At 47.7% G+C, this 20,823-nt stretch overlaps 1 protein-coding gene across 1 annotated transcript in view; it reads right to left on the bottom strand.

Moving 5' to 3' along the window:
- Window positions 1–20,823, bottom strand: part of FAT2 (FAT atypical cadherin 2) — a 70,485-nt gene that overhangs the window by 24,538 nt on the left and 25,124 nt on the right. Inside the window, exons 4-13 of the mRNA XM_037044856.1 lie at window positions 17,149–17,207; window positions 15,466–15,777; window positions 14,260–14,470; window positions 12,455–12,594; window positions 11,586–11,867; window positions 10,316–10,526; window positions 5,403–9,461; window positions 3,635–3,831; window positions 2,528–2,681; window positions 367–600 (exon numbers count right to left, since the gene is read on the bottom strand). Of these exons, the coding sequence (XP_036900751.1) occupies window positions 367–600; window positions 2,528–2,681; window positions 3,635–3,831; window positions 5,403–9,461; window positions 10,316–10,526; window positions 11,586–11,867; window positions 12,455–12,594; window positions 14,260–14,470; window positions 15,466–15,777; window positions 17,149–17,207 (5,859 nt within the window). The remainder of the gene's footprint in view (window positions 1–366; window positions 601–2,527; window positions 2,682–3,634; window positions 3,832–5,402; window positions 9,462–10,315; window positions 10,527–11,585; window positions 11,868–12,454; window positions 12,595–14,259; window positions 14,471–15,465; window positions 15,778–17,148; window positions 17,208–20,823) is intronic.

The raw sequence follows: 20,823 nt of genomic DNA, 5'->3' as shown, positions 1-20,823 counted from the left end.
CTTTCTTACAGTGGATCCATCAGAGCTGAGCAATTTTGATTGGTGTATTTCACATTGAATATTTGCATTTAAAATGCAAATATTTAACCTTTTCTTGAGGTTAAATGGCAGGACTGAAAGGGCTCCAGGTCTAAGTGGCAGTGAGAAACAATGAGGCTGAAATGCCCTGTACTGGCCTCAAAAAATTGTCCAGATCTTTTGTCGTATAGTGCTGAGGTGTGCAGTTTGTGGACCAACGTTTTCCACTTGTGAGTGTCTGGAGACTCATTGAGGAGGCACAGTCCTCACCAACCCCAGAGCAACACAGAGTCAAACCCTGGGCCAAGGTGACCCCATGAGCAAATGGCTTCCAAGACATCTTCTCACCTTGGTCTGGATCCCGAGCCAGTACCACTGCCACGGGGGTCTTAATCGTGGTGTTGTCAAAGACAGCCACGGCACAGTGGCTGGGGAAGAAGCGTGGGGCATTGTCATTCACGTCCTCCACATGGAGCGTCACATCTGCCTGGCAGGATTGGCCGCCTCCGTCAGTCGCCTTGGCAACAAGGCTGTACACATCCTTCCTCTCTCGGTCCAGAGTTGTGAGAGTGGTCAGTACCCCTGGCCATAGAAATGACAGCAAGTGAGCTTTCTCTGGGGGAACATAACCCCGACACGTGTTTTCTAGATGTCTATGCAAGATAGAGCTTCGTCCCAGAGAAATCAGCCCTGCTCTACACATTCAGGAAAGAAGCTCAGCCTGTGTCCACTCCCCCAAGCTTGCTCACATCCCTAATTCTCCCAAACACACTCCGCCACCACATCATGAATTTGACATCCACCCCAACAAGCTATAAAGAGGCACGACCTTTTTAAAGGGCAATTAGGCAATTTTGAACAACACATAAAATGTGTTTATCCTTTGGTCCACAATTTCTCTTCTAGGAATCTCTCCTACAGAATGATCAACCCAATAAAGACATTGTTTATAATAGCAATTTACTGAAACCATCCTATATGTTTTTCAAAAAACGGTTAAATACACAATGACTTAGCCACACAGTAAAATACCGTGCAACCAAAAAGGAATGATGATAGAGCTGTACACACTGCCTTGTTGATTTCTCCAAGATACTGTGATGTGAAAAACAGCAAGTCGCAGTATAGTGTTCTGTACAGAGATTTGGGAGAGAGACGTGGAAAACCAGTGTGATAAAACATACCCCGAGAGTGCTCGTTGGAGGGGGATGCTGGCTATTATGTAGACTTTCCAATTTCTGCCTAATATACACCTACACTGTTTGAGTTTTTGCACAATCGACATGTATTATTCCCGTATTCAGAAGAACCACTCATTTTTTCACTCCATTGATCATCCTGCAGCTGAACAAACAGCAGCAGAAAGAGATCAGGTAACCCACCTGGGGTGACTCAGCACCCCCGATGGGAGTCAGGAAGGACAATGTTGTCTCCTGTCTATTCAGACAGCTTCCTGGGGCAGACTCTCACCTGCCACCTCCCTGCTCAGGAATCTCAAAGGCTGCTGATGCCAAGCCAAGTGTTGGCAGCTGGCCTTCTGTGACTGGGTCCTTCTGTACTGCCCTCCCCTAGAGGAACAGGACAGGGTCCCCACCTCTGTAGCTTGCTCCTCCAAGAGGAGCAGGCTGGACCCCACCCTGTCTTCTCCACCAGCCTCTCACAGCCCAGCCTCTCCCAGGTATTTGCTGTCTATCCTGGGGACTTTCTGCTTCCCGCTCTCTGCTTTGTCCCCCAACTAATGGTACTGACAATGGCAACCACACCTGTTGAACTCTTATTATGTGCCAGACCTGGGCTAGGCTTCCATATGCTTTATCTCTGATCCTTACAACAATATAGGTTTTATCCCCAATCTGAAGCATACACATCTTGACATCATGTCTTTGACCTTGGTGCTCACCTGCCTAAATATTTCAATAGCTCTAAGGGCAGGATTTGGTCCCCCTGTCCTGAGGCTCTCATCCTTCGCCCTCTCTCCTCCCCTTCTGTGAGCCAGCTTCTAGCCCTCTGTCAAGTTCTGATGTGCATGCTCTTTTTAAAAACTAGGTCCTTGTATAAATTCTTCTGCCTGGAATGTTTGTCCCTACTACTTACTACTCCTTTATCCCCTGGCGAACTCCTGCATGCCCTCAGGTCTCACATAAAATGGCCTTTCTTCAGAAGCTTTTACTTCATCACATTCCCAAACCTAAATCAAGTTCTCCTACCAAAACTCCTCTTAAAAACCTGCATTTTTCTTAACTCAGCACATTTTAAACCACTGATTCAATGGCTGCCTTTCCTATTAGATTGTAAAGACCAAATTTTGTCTTATTGTCTATTGGTTCTGTACCCCACATCTAGTGCAATGCTTGACACACTGTGTATGCCGAGTAGATGGATGGAAGGATGGATGGATGGATGGATGGGTATGTTAATTCCTGTCTTTTTCCCCAAGGAGCCTAGCATAGTGCTGGGCACTTGGTGTTGGGTAAATAAATAGCTCAATCTTGTAGCTCAGAAAACCTACCTGTGTGAGGGTCTAGTTTAAACTCGTCTGCTCCAGGACCATGCAGAGTATACGTGATCTGAGCATTGGTATCAGAGTCCAAGTCTGTTGCAGAAACTTGCAAAATGAAGTGTCCTGGAGATATATCTTCACTGACTTTGCCGGTATAGAGAAGCTGGAGATGAAAGACAAAGAAGAGGGAAATTGTGGGACACATACTCTTAGATCAAGAGAGAGGTAGAGTGACAAAGAGAGAGACAGAAACAGAGAGAGAGACTGGAGGGGACAGTTGGACACACACACACACACACACACACACACCACAGGAAATTCAGGGTTGAATTACATAAGGCCCTTAGGGAAGTATCCCTTATCAAAAATGTAACTGCCTTGTCTGCATGTTTGTGAATATGCTTAAGCTGGAGGAGGTTACCTGTGCTGGTTTGTGTTACCCATGTAGGGACATGCATGTATGAGCGTGGGGAGCAGTGCAGGGTGTCTCTGTGGATGTATTTGATAATAACGGTCCATGCTAACAAGCTGACCTGTGGAGGGGGGTTCCCATTCAGTGTGGCAGATTGTGTTTGGAGAATGAAGAAGTTAATTTATTTTGGGATATGTTTTGCATTAAAATGACCCTTTCTAGGGAGTTTAGGGGGAGAGGTATACACCATGGGTCCTCAATTGCTTGATGACATTCTGCCCCGGTTGGTGTAGCTCAGTGGATCGAGCATTGGCCTGCAAACTAAAGGGTTGCTGGTTTGATCCCCAGTCTAGGGCACACACCTGGGTTGTGGGCCAGGTCCCTGGTAGGGGGCACTCAAGAGGCAAGTACACATTGATGTTTCTCTTTCTCTATTTCTCCTTTCCTTCCCCTCTCTCTAACAATAAGTGAATAAAATATTTTTTAAAAAGAGGTTGATGACATTCGTATGGGGAGGCCAAGGAATTATCTAGAACGCTCCCTGCCCAAGGGACTAGTTTGAGGCTGGCTGGGGAGAAGCAAGGGCAGGTGTGGTTGGTGATGATCAGCATCAGAGATGGTCCCCTGAGTCTTTCTCTTTCCTTTTGCTCATCATTCCAGCTTCCTTGCCTCTACTCCCACCCAACCCCTTACCAAGCTCTCACCTGCGAGCACTGAGGGCTGTTATCATTGATGTCCAGAACAAAGACTTCCACAATGACTGAAGCCTGGAACTTGCCATCAGAAGCTGTGATTTGGAGGAGGTACTTGGCCATGTGCTCACGATCCAGGGTCTTCCTTGAGAATATCTTCCACTCATCTCCAACTTGGCTGATGCCAAACTGGCCCAAGGGGTCTCCCTCTAAAAACATGAGAGATATTCTAGAAACTGAGCAATGGGAATGAACCATGTCTTGTGCTACAGGTAGCTGCCCATCTGACATGTTTAGAATTGCTAGGAAAGACTAAAATTTACCCCCTTAACTAGGGGCCCACAGTTCCACATTAAGTCAGTTATTTGCTGTTGTGAAACATAACCATGTTTTCTGACACCAAGGGCTCCCTGTGGAATGGAATTACTAGTGCAAGAAGCACCACTCCAAAATATGTGGACAGGTTTCTTTTGTGTGTGTACGTGTGTGCATACATGCTTTAGAAGAACTTGGAGGAAGTTAAAGGGAAGAAAATTTTAAGTTTTTACAAGAACCTTCTAGTATATGTTCAACAGTAAAGGAGGGGAAAGTGATCAACAGTACTAAACTCTCTGAGGTTTCAGTTTACAGCTGAGGACACACTACCAGATGATTACCAGGTTCGCTTCTGGGTTATCTTTCCTCGACAGCAATCACTGGTAAGGGGAGGTGGATTTCTAAGATTCTAAGATTCCAGAGTTCTAAGATTCAACTGTTCTGAGTTGATGATATATTAACATTATCCTATGATTCAAAGATTTTAAGTCTTTTGTGTTTTTAAGAGTCTGATGTAAGATGATAACATTCTATTTCCCTAAGACTCCATATTTCAAACAGCTCTGATCCAGAGTCATCTGATCCAGAGTCATCTCCAGAGTCCTGGAGACATCCAGGAGTCTATGCTTCTTGGTTGAAACTTCAGACTCATTAATTCTCCTCCAGACACTTCCTGATAGCCTAAGGAGCCATGTCCATGGGAATGAGATGACATGGTGCCTGGAAGTGGGGAACAGGGGGATTGAGAAGTAAAGAAACTCTTTTGGCCTCTGCTTGGCTGGTTCAGCCATTGGATAGGAATTGGGGTAATTTAGGTGTGCAATAGGCATCCCCTGAGGAAAGCAGTTTGTAGGATGTGGTTTTCATCTCAGCCCTAGCAGAAGTTTGGAGTGTGACCTTGGCTGAGTTTCTCGCTCTATCTGGGCTTTGGTTCTCCCATATGTGAAATGAAGGAATTTGGTTTGTATCAGACCTAAGGAAGTGTTTTCATTACAACACTTAGGTTCCATGATTGTCTAAGAAGCATCTTCTACTACCCGCAACTTGCTCTAGGCAAAATACTACTCTACAAGAACAGCCACGTGGCACAATTGTCATGGATCACGTAACTGGGATACCTTCTCCATCTCCCAAAAGCTGAGAACAGTTACAGAATATCACTTCTATTCTATCTACTCTACCTAAAGTCATAAAAGATTCTTTTTGCAAAGCACTTTCTAATGTATGGGGGCTCTCAGAACTTTTTCAAGTTAGGTTTTACCAGTATCCCTGTCAGGTGAATGAAAACAGGCATGCCGAGTCTATAGATGGAGCAGTTGAAGTTCTTGAAGGTTAAGTGATTTACCCAGGGTCACACTGTTAATAAGTGGCAGAGCCAGAACTCAAACCCATGTCTTAGGGCACCTCTTTCTGAACTTTTTTCCAATGCACCCCAGTGCCTTCACTCCTAGACAGGTATCCTTACCTGTGATATAGCAGGTGACCTGTCTGTTCTGCTCAGAAATATCAGCATCAAAGGTTTTAAGAGTGGCCACAGGTTCACCAGGTTCACTGTTCTCAACCACAGATCCTCTGTAGTCTTCAGAAGCAAACTGGGGAGCATTGTCATTCTCATCTGTAATGGAGACTTCAACTAGGACCTGAGAAGATAGCTGGACGGTCTGGCCATGGTCATAGGCTACCACATAAAAGTGGTAGGTCTGGCGAGTCTCACAGTCAAGTTCCTGCAGTGTGGTGATCCAGCCAGTCTCACTGTCAATGGCAAAGAGCTCATGGATATTGCTGTCAGGCTCCACTGGCAGCCTGTAACTCACCTGGCCATCATTCCCAGTGTCCTGGTCATTGGCAGTCACTTGAATGACTGTAGTCCCCACTGGCATATTCTCAGTGAGGACAGCCTTATACGGATCAGCCTCAAATATAGGCCTATTGTCATTGACATCTTTCACTTGGATGTTGGCAGACACCAAGGAAACCAAGTAAGTGCCATTATGGGGGCAAAGCGCCATCAGATCAATCTGGTACCACTTAGTGGACTCATAGTCCATGGCCTTCCTCACCTTGAGAGCCCCTGTGTTTTGGTCCAAGGAGAAGACACCATCCCTGTTGCTCTCTGGTGTGGTGCCCTGCACTAGGCTATAGATGACTGGATCGTGAGCTGCCACTGCTTTAACAGAACCAATTTCAGACCCTTCTGGAAGGTCTTCAGATGCAGAGAAAGCATACAGAGGTTCAGAAAATTTGGGCAAGGCTACTTCATTAGCAACTACCTGAAGTCGTAATAGCACCTGAGAGATCCAGTGAGGAGGGCCCCCGTCTTGGGCTTTGATTTTTAAGTCAAAGGTCTGATTTTCCAGTCCCACCAAGCTCTCTTTCACCTTAACAACACCAGTGGTTGGGTTGACTTCAATGATCTGTTCATCCAAGTCCTCTACTGAGTCCACTGAGTAGGTGACATCTGCATTTCGACCTTCATCTGCGTCATAAGCCAGCACCTGGATAACTGGGGAGTCTTTACTGACATTGGATTGGATGGACACTGTGTACTCAGAGGCTTTGAACTGCGGGGCATTGTCATTTTCATCTGTGAGGATGATCTTCACAGTGCAGAAGGCCACTTTTCCTCCTCCATCCTGAGCCATGACCTTAATAGCAATGACTCTTTCCGTTGAATTTTCCCGATCCAGTTTCTGCAGAGTAGTGATCTGGCCATGGGGGTTTATGGAGAACTTCTCACCTGCTAGTTTATTGATGATGGTATAATCTACAGTGCCATAGGGGCCACTATCTTTGTCTATGGCTAGCAACTCAATAACCTTGGTTCCTACCTTTGCATTCTCTGCTAACTCCGCCTCATAAACGTGCTGCTGGAACTCTGGGTTATACTTGTTGGCATTTGTAGTGTTGATATACACAGGCACAGTTGCTCGGAAAACCCCATCAGAAGCACCTACCCTCAAATTGTAAGAAGAGTCCAGGTGCTTTTTGCAAAGGTTCCACATAGAAATTATTCCCGATGAGCTGTTAATGGAGAAGTGCCGGTCCTGATTGCCAGAGAGAATCAGGTACTCTAGGCGAGAGGTGTCCCTGCTGTCAGGATCAAGAGCTTGGACTTTCAGAACCAGGTGTCCACAGGTTGCCAGCTCACTGACATTGGCTTCATACTGAGGTTGCCTGAACTCTGGGGGGTTGTCATTGATGTCAGACACACCAACAACCACAAGGGTATCACTAGTGAGTGGAGGGTTTCCTCTATCCATGGCCCTGACTTTCACATGAAAGTGCTGTTGGGCTTCATAATCCAGCTCTTGAACTGTGGACATCTCCCCTGTGCTCCCATTGATCTGGAAGAACTTGGAAACATCTGAGCCATCCTCTACAATCTGATAGGAGACATCACGGTTCTGTCCTGAATCCTGGTCAGAAGCCAACAGTTGGATCACAGGGGTCTGAGCAGGCAAGCCCTCTGAGATTGAAGTGGTATAGACCAACTGGGGGAAAGTGGGAGGATTATCATTGACGTCCTCCACCAGGACTTCCACAGTAGCTTCCGAAAATGACCCCAGGGCTGTGTCTGTGGCTCTGACTGTAAACACATGTTTGGTCTTAGACTCATAGTCCAAAGGGCCTGTTACTGTTAGGACACCAGTTTTAAAGTCAATGCTGAACAGCATCAAAGGCTCTTCCTCCACAATGTTATAGATGAGTCGGAGTCCCTCTGGACTCCGGGCCTGGGTGTGGAGAATTGGGGTGTACAGTGTGATATTTTCAGGCACTCTGACTTTGTAGTAAGGACTCTGAAACAGCGGGTTGGATTTATTTCTTACAATGACAAGTACCTCTTCCTCAGTCTGGAGCGATGGGGTTCCTCCATCCTGAGCAATGACTTTGAGGTGATACTTATTTAAAGCTTGGTAATCAAAGGGTTTTCTCAGTGATATGTCCCCAAGATAGGGGTCAATTCGAAAATATGTGTAATCTTCTGCAAATGCATATGTGACAGCACCATTTACCCCCAAGTCTTGATCGCTGGCAGATACCTGGAAGAGGACATCCCCTGGCTCTGTGCCATCTTGGATGATAGTGTAATAGGGCAGATCTTTAAATTCAGGGTGATTGTCGTTGACATCCTCAACAGAAACTATGACCAGAGCCTGAGCCACACGCTGAGGGGTCCGATTGTCCCTCAATTCCACTGCCACCTCATGCGTGTCCTGCAGTTCTCGGTCAAATGCCACACCTCTTGTCTGCAACACGCCTGCTGACTTGATCATGTAAAACATATCGGTGCCATTTAAGAGGAAGTAGTAAATGGTGTCATTCAAATGATTGCCCTGGACACCAAGCATCACCAGTGCCTTTCTGTCTCTCAAATTCTCCTTCACTGTTGCCCTGTAGACATTCTGGTCGAACTGTAAGCTTGTATTAAGAGCTTGTGTCAAAGAAATTTTTACCAGTGCAGTATCTTGATACAGGCCATCAGAAGCCCTAATGGTGAGCTCCCGGGAGTGTCTCAGGAGAACAGGATTCAGCACAGATATTTCCCCATCGATGGGATGGATAGCAACAGCTTCATCAGCATTGCCAGTATTGATGCTATAATTGACTTCCGAGTCATCGTCACTGGCGCACACCATGAGGAGCTTCATACCCCTGTGGATGGGCTTCACTATTGCTACTTCGTATATCTGGTCTGAGAACCTGGGGGGAGAGTCATTTACGTCTCTGATATAGAGGATGACCTGGGCAGGCCTGGGTGCAAATAAGATGGGGCTTCCTTGGTCATGAACATAGACGCTGAATTGCAACAAGGGCATGCTCTCATAATCCATCTCGGATATGGTGGTTAGTGTTCCCATGCTGGGATCAATTTTGACAAACTTCAAGGCCTCTTGCTCCAAAATCTCATAGACCAACAAGGAATTAGCTTCTTTGTCACTGTCAGAGGCATGAATCACAAAGGGGTTGTTGTTTTCATCCATGATCATGCTGTACAATGGGGCTGCTTCACTAATTTGGCCCACAAAAGTCGACTTCAAGAACACGGGAGCATTGTCATTTTTGTCAATGATGTAAACGAGAACCACAACGTCAGTAGATGCTCCTGCCATATTGCTGCCTCGAATTTTCAGCTGGTAAGATGGAATTTTCTCATGGTCCAAGTTCTTCTGAGTGGAAATGAGGCCGGAATATGAGTTCATGGAGAATACGCCATCCTTGTTTCCCTCTCTTAACTCATAGGTCACTTCAGAGGAACTTGTAGCTGAGACAAGGAGGATTGGGGAACCAACAGGGATGGATTCAGGAATCTCGACAAAGTACTCGGCTTTTGAAAAGACGGGGGCACTGCTTTCTGAAGGGTGGATGTGAATGACCACTGTAGCCAGGTCATGCCACGGTGGGGAGCCTTGATCTTCTGCCTTCACTGTCAGAGTATACCGGGCGTGATTTGCCTGGTTAGGTTTCCGGGCTAGAGTGATAATGCCTAGTAGGGCGTTGATGTTGAAGAAACCTTCGCTGTTCCCTGAAACAAAAGACAAGACAAACTGATGTTTATCACACCCTCAAGAGGTACCAACTAGGGCTTTTTAGATCAGTAAAGAGACTCACACAAAACTTGGGCAGGGCAAAATTAACATCCTGTGCCTCTTTGGATTTAGTTATGATACAATGTATAGGGTACACACACACACACACACACACACACACACATATATATATGAATTATATGTATGTATATACATATATATAATTATGAATGGACATTATGAGGGCAGAGAACAAGATCATCGAAATTAGTTGGATACTAGATATTATCATCTTTGTTACATCAATTACCTATAATTAACACTCACCAATGATAGCAGTAACCCTGGCATTTGTATAGTATTCTACAGTTTACAACATATATGAACATACATTTTTTCTTTTGATCTTTACAAATACTTTCTGACACAGGCAGTATTATCCCATTTTTGAGATGAAGAAAACTACATATGAGATACAAAATCATGGTGTGGCCTTAGCAGGAAAAGAAAATTAGTCCTAAAACTATGCCATGCATCTTATAAAGTAATTTAATTATAGGTCCCTTCCATTATATAGGCATGTAGATATTATATTTTAAATATTACATGCACTTATAAGCATCCTCTCTGTGCACAGTCATTGGTGGGCTTATATAATAAACATGTAAATTCTCTCCAAACATGCATAATCTCTTAGTTATTGTTCTTACCATCTTTGGAAGTGCATTCACTTAGATCATTGTAGTCCCAGGGAATGCTCTAGAGTGATAACTTCCAAATTCATGCCTCTGGTGCTTCTCCTAATTACCAAAGCCCTTCCCACTTCTGGATTCAAAGCCAGGCCTCTCACCTTTCAGAAGGGAATAGTGGACTTCAGCATTGGCTCCCTGGTCGCCATCCGTGGCTCGGACTTGGAGCAGCTCTGTGCCCGGGGCCGTGGTGTCAGGAACACTTGCCTCGTAGTGGAGCTGGGTGAAGTGGGGTGGGTGGAGGTTTCCATCTTCCACGAGAATGGATACCCATACAAAATTCCTCTTGATGGGCATCTCCTGGTCTCGAACCTATGGGCCCAAGGAGGTAATGGGGTGAGGAACAAATGGAATGGGAAGAGGCTGGGTTAGATTAAGGTCAGTGAAATAGAATGCCAATGGAAAATATGCCTGATTGTAGCTTTAGTCCTTTAAACTTTGCTCTCATTTATGCTCTTTTTAAAGCTTACTAATTATTGATTCTTAGGCTTAGCTATTTTAATGGACAGTTTCACTTTAGGGGAAAGGCAGAAATTAACAGAGAAACAGTATTTTGCAACTTCCATCACAAAAAATATTAGTTTTTCAAGATGTTAACTTGTGAGGCGGGGGAAAAAACATTCTACGGTCAAGTAAATTTAGGGAGCGCTGAATTAAACAAAGTTAAAGTGTTCTTTGCTGCAGAACTTCTCTGAGCCTTTAACACATATCAATGTGCCTGAAGAACGGTAAACTACCACATCAAAATCCCGAAACTCAAATCAAGAAGGCTGGAGTCCAGTTCTGGTGCCGCCATAAAGAACCACAGGATGTTGAGCACACCCCTCCTTCTCTGTGGATCTCTGGGGTAAGGTAAGAGAAATGGGCGGGATCAGGGCTTAGACTGGAGTGAGGCCAAGGGAGGCACGTGGGAGGCACTCCTAAATTTAAGGAGGCACTCCCTCTCAGTGTCTTGAAAGTGCAGACACAAGACCCTCCGAGTGAGTTCTCCTTAAACTGTGTACTCTGTACAGCTGGCTGGCCTCACCCTAGTGTTTGCTCTGGGTGGGATGATCTCTGGGTCCCTCCCAGCTCTGACACTGCATGTGGTTTCACCAAACGGAAGGAGAGCTGCTGGGGGATATTTGGAACAAGTCTAAGACTGCAGGAGTTTTCTTGGCAGCTATCCCATCTCTTTCTTCACTCCCAGGCATCCTATGGAAGGTACCTCTGGCAGGCTGTGAAATGTCACAACTCATCTCACGGGTTATCAGTATGAGCATCAGTGCACCTGGCCCATCAGGGGAAATGGAGCTTTCACATGCCTCCAAGCATCCACCCCCGCACATCTGCATGCGAGTACATCCTCGCCCGATTTTTCAGTGAACTCACCATAACTGTCAGCGTGTGCTGGGAGGGCCCTGAGCTCAGGTCCAATTTCCCCACAGTTACCAGGACACCACTGCTTGGGTCCAGCTGGAAGAGGCTGGCACTTGCTGGGTCTTGGCTGCCGTGTATGGTGTAGATGAGGCCCTTGCCATTGTCTTGATCTGTGGCCTGGACTTGGAGGAGCTCAACCCCAGGCAGTGTGTCTTGGGGAACTCTGACCTCATAATGAGCTTCCAGAAACTGGGGCCGATGGTGGTTGACATTGGCAATCATGACGATGTAGACCTAGGGAGGAGAGTGTGACAGAGGTAGACGGTAAGCTCTGTAAAGTCAGGGGCCTTGTCTGTCTGGCTCCCCACCTCAGGTGTCATCTGTGCCTAGCACAGTGCTGGGTGCACAGCACTCAGTAAGGGTTTGTAGAATGAATGATACAATTTCACAATTGCAAGGCTTTCAAGTAATGTGCAGGCTAGTGTTTCTCAAAACAAACTTACTTTTGTTGTTGTTAAAGGGCCTTTTCTTTAAATGAAATTTTGTGTGAAGTCTCAATATGTAAAACAGATAAATATCTGAGACCCCCCCCATTTGACCACAATTCCTCACACTTATGGTAGCCCCATGGCACTCTCATCAAACACGGCTAATTTAGACAAACCGCTTTGATCTACAGAGACCCACAGTGGGAACGAGAACCCCTCCCAAGATCACAGAAGTAGAAAGTGTGTCAGATTGACTGGGACGCACAACCGTGACTACAATTTAGCATTCTTGGAGGTATACTGCCTCCACAGAACGGCCTCTGCAGTCTCATCCCGACTAAGCAGGACTTCCATCTCCTCTCAACTTGGGAGCACCCAGCTGAGGCTTCTAACCTGCGTGGCAATGATGTGGAACCCATCGGTCACCTCCACAGTCAGGTTATAACTCGACCTCTTCCTCGTATCGAGAGGCTTGGCGATGACGATGCTGCCCGTGGTCTTCTCAATGTCAAAGTCCATGTCTTTGTCCCCACCTGGAGTGCGATCAGGTGGGAAGCACACACAACCCCAGTGACTCAGGCAGCAGGAGCACAACACAGGACTTGGCTGGTGGATTTAGAGGAGGTGGGAGTAGATGCCACCCTTGGCTGGCGGGACTGCGGGAGTTCAAGGGTGAATCTGAATCAGGGATTCTAAGACTCACAAAGAGTACGATATCTGGGTGACGGGCTGGAGTTCATCCCTCAGGAGTCCCCCCAAAAGTTGATTTATCTTGTTAAGTTATTGTCAAATTATTGTCAAGATCCAAGTAATGATATGGAGAAAGGTGAAACTATATGGATTGAAGAGTCCCAGAGGAAAACCAGAATTATTCACAGAACATATTCTGCTGCTAGGATTGAAACAGGCAGGAGTAATGGAGCTCTCAGGCAGTTTGCATGGTCAAAGGTACCTATGCCCCCAGGCAGTTTGCATGGTCAAAGGTACCTATGCCCCCAGGCAGTTTGCATGGACAAAGGTACCTATGCCCAGGGGGTAAAAATGAAAATAACTTTGTTCAACAGGAGGGAATTGATTTAATGAACTGTAAGAATCTAAAATATAGAGTTAGCAGGCAGTTATTTAAATGTCTCCTGAATATAGATGTGTTGAGTAACATGGAAATATATTCATCATGTATTTTTAAAAGTTAGAAAACAATATTTTAACATAACCCTAAGCGTGTGAGTGTGTGTGTCGGTGTGTGCAAAAATGACCAGAAGGAAACACATCAAAAGCGTAACAGTGGATTAGCTTCTTACTGTTGTGCATTTAAGTGATTTTTATTCTCTTCTCTGCATTCATTTGTGTTTTCTAAATGTTCTTTAGAGTGCATGTATTTATTTTGTGTAAAAGTAAAAAAGCCAAACCATGAAAAAGAGCAGTGAATCAGAACTGGAAGTAAACGCAGGAGGCCGAAAGCTTAGGTCGCGTGCGTATCTGATGTCTGAACCCAGCTGGGAAACTGGAACGGGAATCCAGGTTTCGCGAGGTGCTGAGACTCTGAGGTTACAGATTCTTAGCTTGGACTCCTGGCTGGGCTTCAGGGAATCTGTGAACCCCCTGAATTGGTATGTAAATCTATGTTCATGAGTGCAACTTTCTGGGAGGAGGGCTGCAAGCCTTCACCAGATTCCCAAAGGGGTCTGGACCCCCTCCCATGTTTTCACAAAATCTTGGGTTAGAGACAGAAAGGAGTTTCAGAGAAGGCCATCAGAGCTGGGACCCAAGTATCTCCTTCAATAACAATGGACTCTTTCCCCCGATCTTGAGCATGGAACCTGGGACCAGCACATGAAGCACAGCCCCGGGGTACCGCTGGCCTCAGGCCCGTGGTCAGTGAAGTCAGCTCTACGCTGATTTTCACAAGGAGGCAGAAGAGCAAACATAAAACCTGTGCTTTCTCCTCTGGGTTTCTCTGGACCACCCCCTTAGGTCTCCCAGGCACTTGGGGTAACCGAGGCACCACCCCACTCTGGCCACAGTTACTGGTGAGGCTGTGGAGGTCCCACCTGAGGTGTGACTGGTGTGGAAGTTTGGCACAAATGGGACTCCTACTACTCACCGACCCAGAGAACCAGGGAAGAGGCCATCACTACTTGTGGCCCTAAGGGGGGCTGTCAGGGAGGATGGGGCGCTGGCCCTCCTTGGGGCCTCACCTGAGATGTTGAACCAGAAGAGGCCAGGGCGGCCCTCGACACTGATGACGCCCACCATGTGGTTCACGGGGTCTGTCTCCATGACCGTGAAGCTGTAGTGGGGCTCATCGAAGGCCAGTGGGACGGAAGAGGGCCGGGGCTGGGGGATCCACTCGATGTGGAGCCGGACACTGGCTGAGAGCGGAGGCTGCCCACTGTCCGTTGCCTGAATCTGAAAAGAGGCCAAAACTGAGAGTGAGGCTTTGTCTGTGGGCTTGGGTCCGAGAAACAAGAAGACCCAGGTGGCCAGGCAAGAAACAGGGCACCCGGTGACTCAGTGAGCTGGCCTGTCCTCCACTCATTCATTCGTTCATTCATTCAGCACACAGTGGAGGGCTTGCTGTGAACAGGCCCCATGCTAGTGGTCACAGGCACCATGGGGAACAAAGTATGTAACCTGTGCTCAGGAACCTCATGAGTGGTGAAGAAATAATCAAAGCCACTACTTAGCTGAAGGCTTACTGTGTGCTAGTGCCTAGACCACACTTTACCCACAGGGTCCCTATACCCTTTCCAACAACCATAAACACAATAAACTGAAGTTTATTGAGCTTTTTCTATTATCAGGCCCTGCTCTGAGAGCAGTTGGTGACAATCTAATTTAATCTGCACAACAGCCCTGAGAGAGGTACTGTAATCTGGCACCTGCCTTTTGCCAGAGGAAACTGGGGCCCAGCATGGTAAGTTCACTGCCCCGGGTTTTCTGCCTGGCCGGCAATGAAGCTGGCTTGGATGGAGGCTGTCTGACACGAGACCCCACACCCTGGCCACTTGCTACATTGTCTTCCTACAAGGAAAGTGTTCTTAGCCCCATTTCACCAATGATAAAACAAAGGCCCAAAGAGGTTAAGTGATTTGTCCAAGGCCACACAGGTGTAACCGGGCAGAGCAAGGATTGGAGCCCTGGCCCCTCTCCATTGCAAAGCCCCCTGCTACAGCCACCGAAATCCTCATCTCTGAGAACAGAGTGGATTTCCCAGGCAAGGATCTTATTGCCCTCAAAGGAAAAGGCCCAGAATTATGATCCTTTGGCTGAAGCTGGGGCTCCCAGTCCCTCTGGGAGTACCACCCACATCCTGCCTCGTGGCTGTCTCTCTCCTGAATCCTCTGAGAAAACCCCTAATCAGTAATGTCACCCCCAACCCCAGGCCTCCACCCACCCCTCACCGTCAGGATGTTGTACTCTCCGGCTGTGAAGGTGTTGCTGGATGACACCACGCCCGTGACCGGGTGGATACTGAAGCCCTCCTTGTCACTCTCTTCAATACTGTAGGTGACCCTGCCATTGAGACCCTCATCCATGTCTGAAGCCACAAGCCTGTACACAGGCCCAGGGGCCACCGGGCTCAGTCTCTCTGGTAGGCGGACGTTGAAGAGCTTGTGGGAGAACACGGGGGCGTTGTCATTGACGTCCAAGATGCACACAACCACCCTGGAGGTGGACCTTAGGGAGGGCTCCCCGTTGTCCAGCACAGTCACCTGGGGACAAAAATCTAGCATGAGTTGCCAAATATAAACATTGAACGTGTGTCACCACCCACTGCAACCCCACTGCTACCCCTGCTTTCAACAGCCTGGAAATGTCAGGGTGTTCTTTGCTATATAATGCTCGTGGTTTTTATTATCCCCGCCTCACCTACTTGGAACCCAGCTCTCTGGTAACCTCGCCCTCGGGAAAGCCAGCAAGAACAGAGAAGAGACCAGAAAGAACTGGAAGAAGACAAAGCTACGGAGGCTCTAAACAGAAGCTGGCACTCTTTACTCAGGAGGCCTACGGGCTGTTTCTCGGAGACCATTTACTTTTCATTTGCCCGTAATCCTCATAAGCTCTGCCCTCCAGTCTCTTTAAGCTACTGGAGGGGAAGAACAAATGAGAAGATGTTTGTCAAGGAGTGGGTGGTAGCTTTTGAGTCAGACAGGCAGCTTGATGAATGAAATGGAATCCAGGGTGAGAGAAAAGACATTAAGACAATTTTAGAATCAGGGAGTATTTTGTGTAGGGGCAGATTGTCCCATGCATCGATGACCCCAAGGGTACATGATGGACATTTCTACTCTAAATGGTTCCAGATTTTTAGTGTATGTTTGGTGTTTAAAGGTAAATGCCATTACTGAACTCTGGAGAACACTTCAGTCTCTAGAAGGCCAGCTCGCTGCTGCTTACTAATAATACCTGTTCCTTACAAAGGGCATGGGCAGAGCCTGGGGGCACAGAAGGCGGAGTTTATATCAGTTCTGCTGGGGAATGTGTGTTCCTTCCGCCTATGTCTTTAAGACTTGAAGAGAGATGCGTGTTCATCGGTTATGGGTAGCCCAGGAGAGGGCATAGGTAGAGTCCTTTGATTTAAGGCCAAGATCGATACCTCTCATCAGAAATGGGAACCAGGCAGGGATGCTCATGAGGTTTTAGAGACACTCTAGAAAGAGCACAGCTCTAGAGGAGAAAGGTCTGGGTGTTCACTCTGACTCTGCCACTGACCTGGTGTTTGACCTTGGGTGACTCTCTGAATCATGGGGGTGGGTTGGAAACCAGACTGAAGTGCCTAGCCCGGGCGTACCGCTCCCTCTTCCTGCACTCGCTGGGGCATTGCTTACTCAATCAGTGCTTCCTGCCCAGCCCCACACTGTTTCAGAGTCTTCCCCTTCACACTGCTCAAGAGCCAGCAAAGACCCTTGGAGTCCTCACCACCAACGGGAGCAAGGCTCAGCCTACGTAGCAGCTCCTCCATGAGCCTAGTTCCCTCCTCAGCCACAGTGGTAGGCATGGGTGCCAGGGCCTGCCTGGCCTCCAGCTGGGCATCCTTCAGAAGGTTTTCAAAGCCGGCGAGTGGGTCCACCACCATTACTCACCTCCAGGATGTGCTCATCCTTGGTCTCTCGGTCCAGCTGCCGGGCGGTGGACAGCAGACCTGGGGAAGAGATGGTAGGAGGGGGGCCTGAGCTCCTAGGGCTCCCAGGACCACTTTACTGGGGATAAATAAGTTCAAGGGTACATTCAAGTCCTTGATCAGGATCCTGGTCTTTGGAGATCAAGAACATTAAGGGGAAATGGAAGTTTGGGGAAGGGGAAGGGCAAATGAGGAGGTGGGAGAATACAGCAGAGATGATGGCATCCGAGGAGGTTCCCGCCCACGGCCACTTGGACCATGAGGAGGGTGCTGTGCACAATAGATTGCTGAGTGGAGAAGGAGGCTTGTCAGGAGTAACACCCGGGGGCACAGTCATCACAAAGTGGTAGCTTTATGCTCCTTTTCTACTATCGTATTATTCACCTGGGTGCGAGTGCCAGCAGGTGACCTGTGATCTCTTCCTGTGACCTGCTGGCACAGATGAGCCAGAAGAGGGCTCCTCTCCGCTCATCTGTAAATTGAGGAAGGGGGACTTGCTAGTTTTAATTTTGTGAGGCACTACAGCTCTTCAATGAGGCCACAAAGGAGAGAAGGTGCCAGTTCTTTGCAAGCATTTGGGAAGTCAAGACCAAGGTTAATAGGGGCCTAGGGGGCATCCAAGCCCATTGTAGACTGATCATAGCTGATAAGGAAGGTCTCTTTTAAATGAAAGCAGACCTATTTGTCAGCCCATGAGCTATCTGAAAACTTTGAATAAGTGTCTTGATCTTGCTTAGGCAATTAGATAATGATGTTGTGGAGTGAAGTATGGAGATGGAGTCATTCTGTGGGGAAGGGGATTTGGGTTGGGTGGAGAATCCAGGGCTGGGCCTGAGGTGTGACGTGAGGGGTGGACTCTGTGAGGGACAAGCTGTTGCCTTGTGCAGTAGAACAAAGTCATCTTGAATTTTTCCTCCCTAATTGAAGGCAGGCACGAGAGGGATAAAAAAAGTCCCTGGGAAGCCTCACAGCCAGAGGCCCTTGTAGTCAGAAGGAAGGCACATTTCTCTGGGACAGTGTGGGTACTGTTCCAGGTCCCCCCCCCACTCATCCCCCAGCTAAGGGGCCAGGTGAGAAGGGGCCCACAGTCTGCACCCCCTTTCCTGGAAGAGCACAGAGGCGAGGCAAGGGGGCCTTGGCAAGTTAGCCTTCCTTCTGGCTCAGTCCTTGCTTTCCTTTCTGCTCCTTCTGTCCTTTCTTATTTCTCTGTTTGTCTTATTTTCTCACTGCCTTCCTTCTCCTCTTGTCCAGGTCTCCCTCTCCCCTTTCCCCTCCTGGCCTCTCTGAATCCCAGACACTCTTTCTCTGTCTCTCCGCCCCTCTGGTGTTTCTTTTCTCTCTCTGCCTTTCTGTCACCACCGCCTCCTCCCACCTTCTACGCCAGCGTCCCTAGACCTGCTGCCTGCCGTTGCCCTATTCCCAGCCCCATCCCTGCTCTCAGGCTGGTGTCAGGGGGCCTGCATAGAATGGGGACATCGCAGAACCAGCCCCCAGGGCTGTGTGAGGGGCTACTAAAGGCTCTTCCTGGTAGGAGGTGGGGACTCCGCCAGTCCAACACTTGTCATTTCTCTCCTCCAAACAAATTTTCCCCCTTACCTCTTCTTAGGTTCATCTTTGACCCTCCCCTCCCCCCCTTCCTTTTTCTCATCCAATAATTTTCCAACTGCTGTTGACTCCAACTGTAATGGATTCCTAGTCCTTCTGCTCCTTTCACCCTGACCCACTCCAGTCTAGGTCTAACCCCAACTCCCTGCCCAGCTTTCTCTGACTCTTGCCCTCCATCAGGACCATAATGGCCAGCGCTCTGATCTCTTACATGTCCAGATATCCTTCTGCACTCCTTCTATATCTCTTCTAACTCATTTAGTCTTTACAGCTAACCAGGAGGTAGCTATTATCATCTCCATTTTACTGATGAAAAAAATCAGGCATAGAGCTGTTAAGTAGCTCTCCCAAGGTCTAATGGATAGTAAGTGGTGAAAACCAATACACCTTCAGAAAATTGACCTACTTGCCAGTGTCTTCAATAAGACCTGGGGCTTCTTCCCTCCAGGCTGTTGCTCCCGTCACTCTCCTTGCCCAAGGGCCCTCCCAGAGTACTGCCTGGCAAAGTCCTCCCTGTTCTTCAGCTCAGTATTATCACCCCAGTTCCTGAAGCCATTGCAGACCTGCCTCATTGAGCAGCTTCTGCTCTCCTCTGAGCAATCCCCGCAACACGCCACATGTATTGTTAGCATGTGCTCATTCACACTGGTTCTACAGTTTTTATATTTGGATCTTCACATTCCTGATGGACTGACTTTCCCAAGGCCTGAAATTGTGTTGTATTTTCCTTTACATCTCTCCACAACACATAGTTTAAATGAATGAATCTTGGGCTTAACAAAAGATTGTGGATACTGACAGAGATTCATTCATTTGCTTTCCAATTATTTATTGCGATTCTACTGTGTGCCAGGCACTGCAGATACACAGTGGGTGAAAACAATCAAAGTTCCTTTTCTAGAAGGCCTTTGAAATCTAGTGAAGGATGTAGAGAGTTAATGGAATAATCACACAAATGAATATAATGCTCTATGTTCTATGTAGTATTTTTTAAAAGGAGGCAGGTAGATAGTGCTGGGAGATGTATTATAGTGTCGGAAAAACTCAAAGGAAAGAACAGCTGGGCTGGGATCTGAAAGAAGAACAGGAGTTAGCCAGACAAAAGGAGAGGGGAAGAGATGGGAAAAGGAACACCATGGCAACAGCTCGGCGCCAGGGGAGGTTCTGGACCAAAGCAGGCCATGTGGCTTGAACCAGAAAGGGGCAAGGTGAGCGAGGCAAGATAAAGCCAAGATAAAGGTCAGCTGGAGCTCAGTCAGGCACAAGCGTGGGGGACACAGCAGTATCTGGCTTCATCTTCAGGGCACAGGGACACCATTCATGGGGTCCAAGCAGGGAAGCAGGATGGTAACATGGTGGTGTTAAGAAAACTGGGCTGGGAGCTCATTGCCAATTATCTTACTTTCAGACCTTTTTCTTAGTAAAAGTTTCTTCTCCTCAACTGCAGGAAGAATAAGAACATGTCTGCCCTCTGGGACATTTTGCCAGACCCCTTGCCAGAGAACTGTTGACAGTAAACAGAATAGGGATATGGAAGACACTGAGAAGCTAATGCCTTAGGTGAGAGATCTTTTCCCTCTTCTGAAAAGGGAGGGGTAGGGCAGAACCGAGTAGAAAGCCAGCTAGGCCTGTTTTCCAGGGTGAGGGCATCCTTCTAGGAAGGCTAACTCGTTCCCTGAGGTCAAAGGTTAACAGGAAAGGCTCCAACACCAGTGTCTCTGTGCTAGTGGACACGTGTGTCCCTCACCCACTGTCTGCCTCAGGACCCCGGGTTCATGCTTTTCCTGGTTTCCCTGAGTCAAGGACGGGGGACCGCCTTTTAGCTTTCTCTCCCCTTCCTCCAATCTTGCCAGGCTGAATTGTTGGAGCTGGAGAACAGAATCTCAGGTTCAAAGCCAAGAATGCCAGCCTTCTGTGCAATAGGGTTGTTGTTCATCTTCCAAGAGGAAGGTTCAGCGTGAAGAAGCACCGGCATGGTGGGGACTGGCTCTCAGACACCAACACCTGCAGCTGAGCAGGTGGCACAAATGCA

This window comes from Sturnira hondurensis, unplaced genomic scaffold (assembly GCF_014824575.4).
Source record: "Sturnira hondurensis isolate 20B ecotype Veracruz unplaced genomic scaffold, ASM1482457v3 Scaffold0004152, whole genome shotgun sequence".
NCBI lineage: Eukaryota > Metazoa > Chordata > Mammalia > Chiroptera > Phyllostomidae > Sturnira > Sturnira hondurensis.
This window is presented reverse-complemented; position numbering and strand designations above follow the sequence as displayed.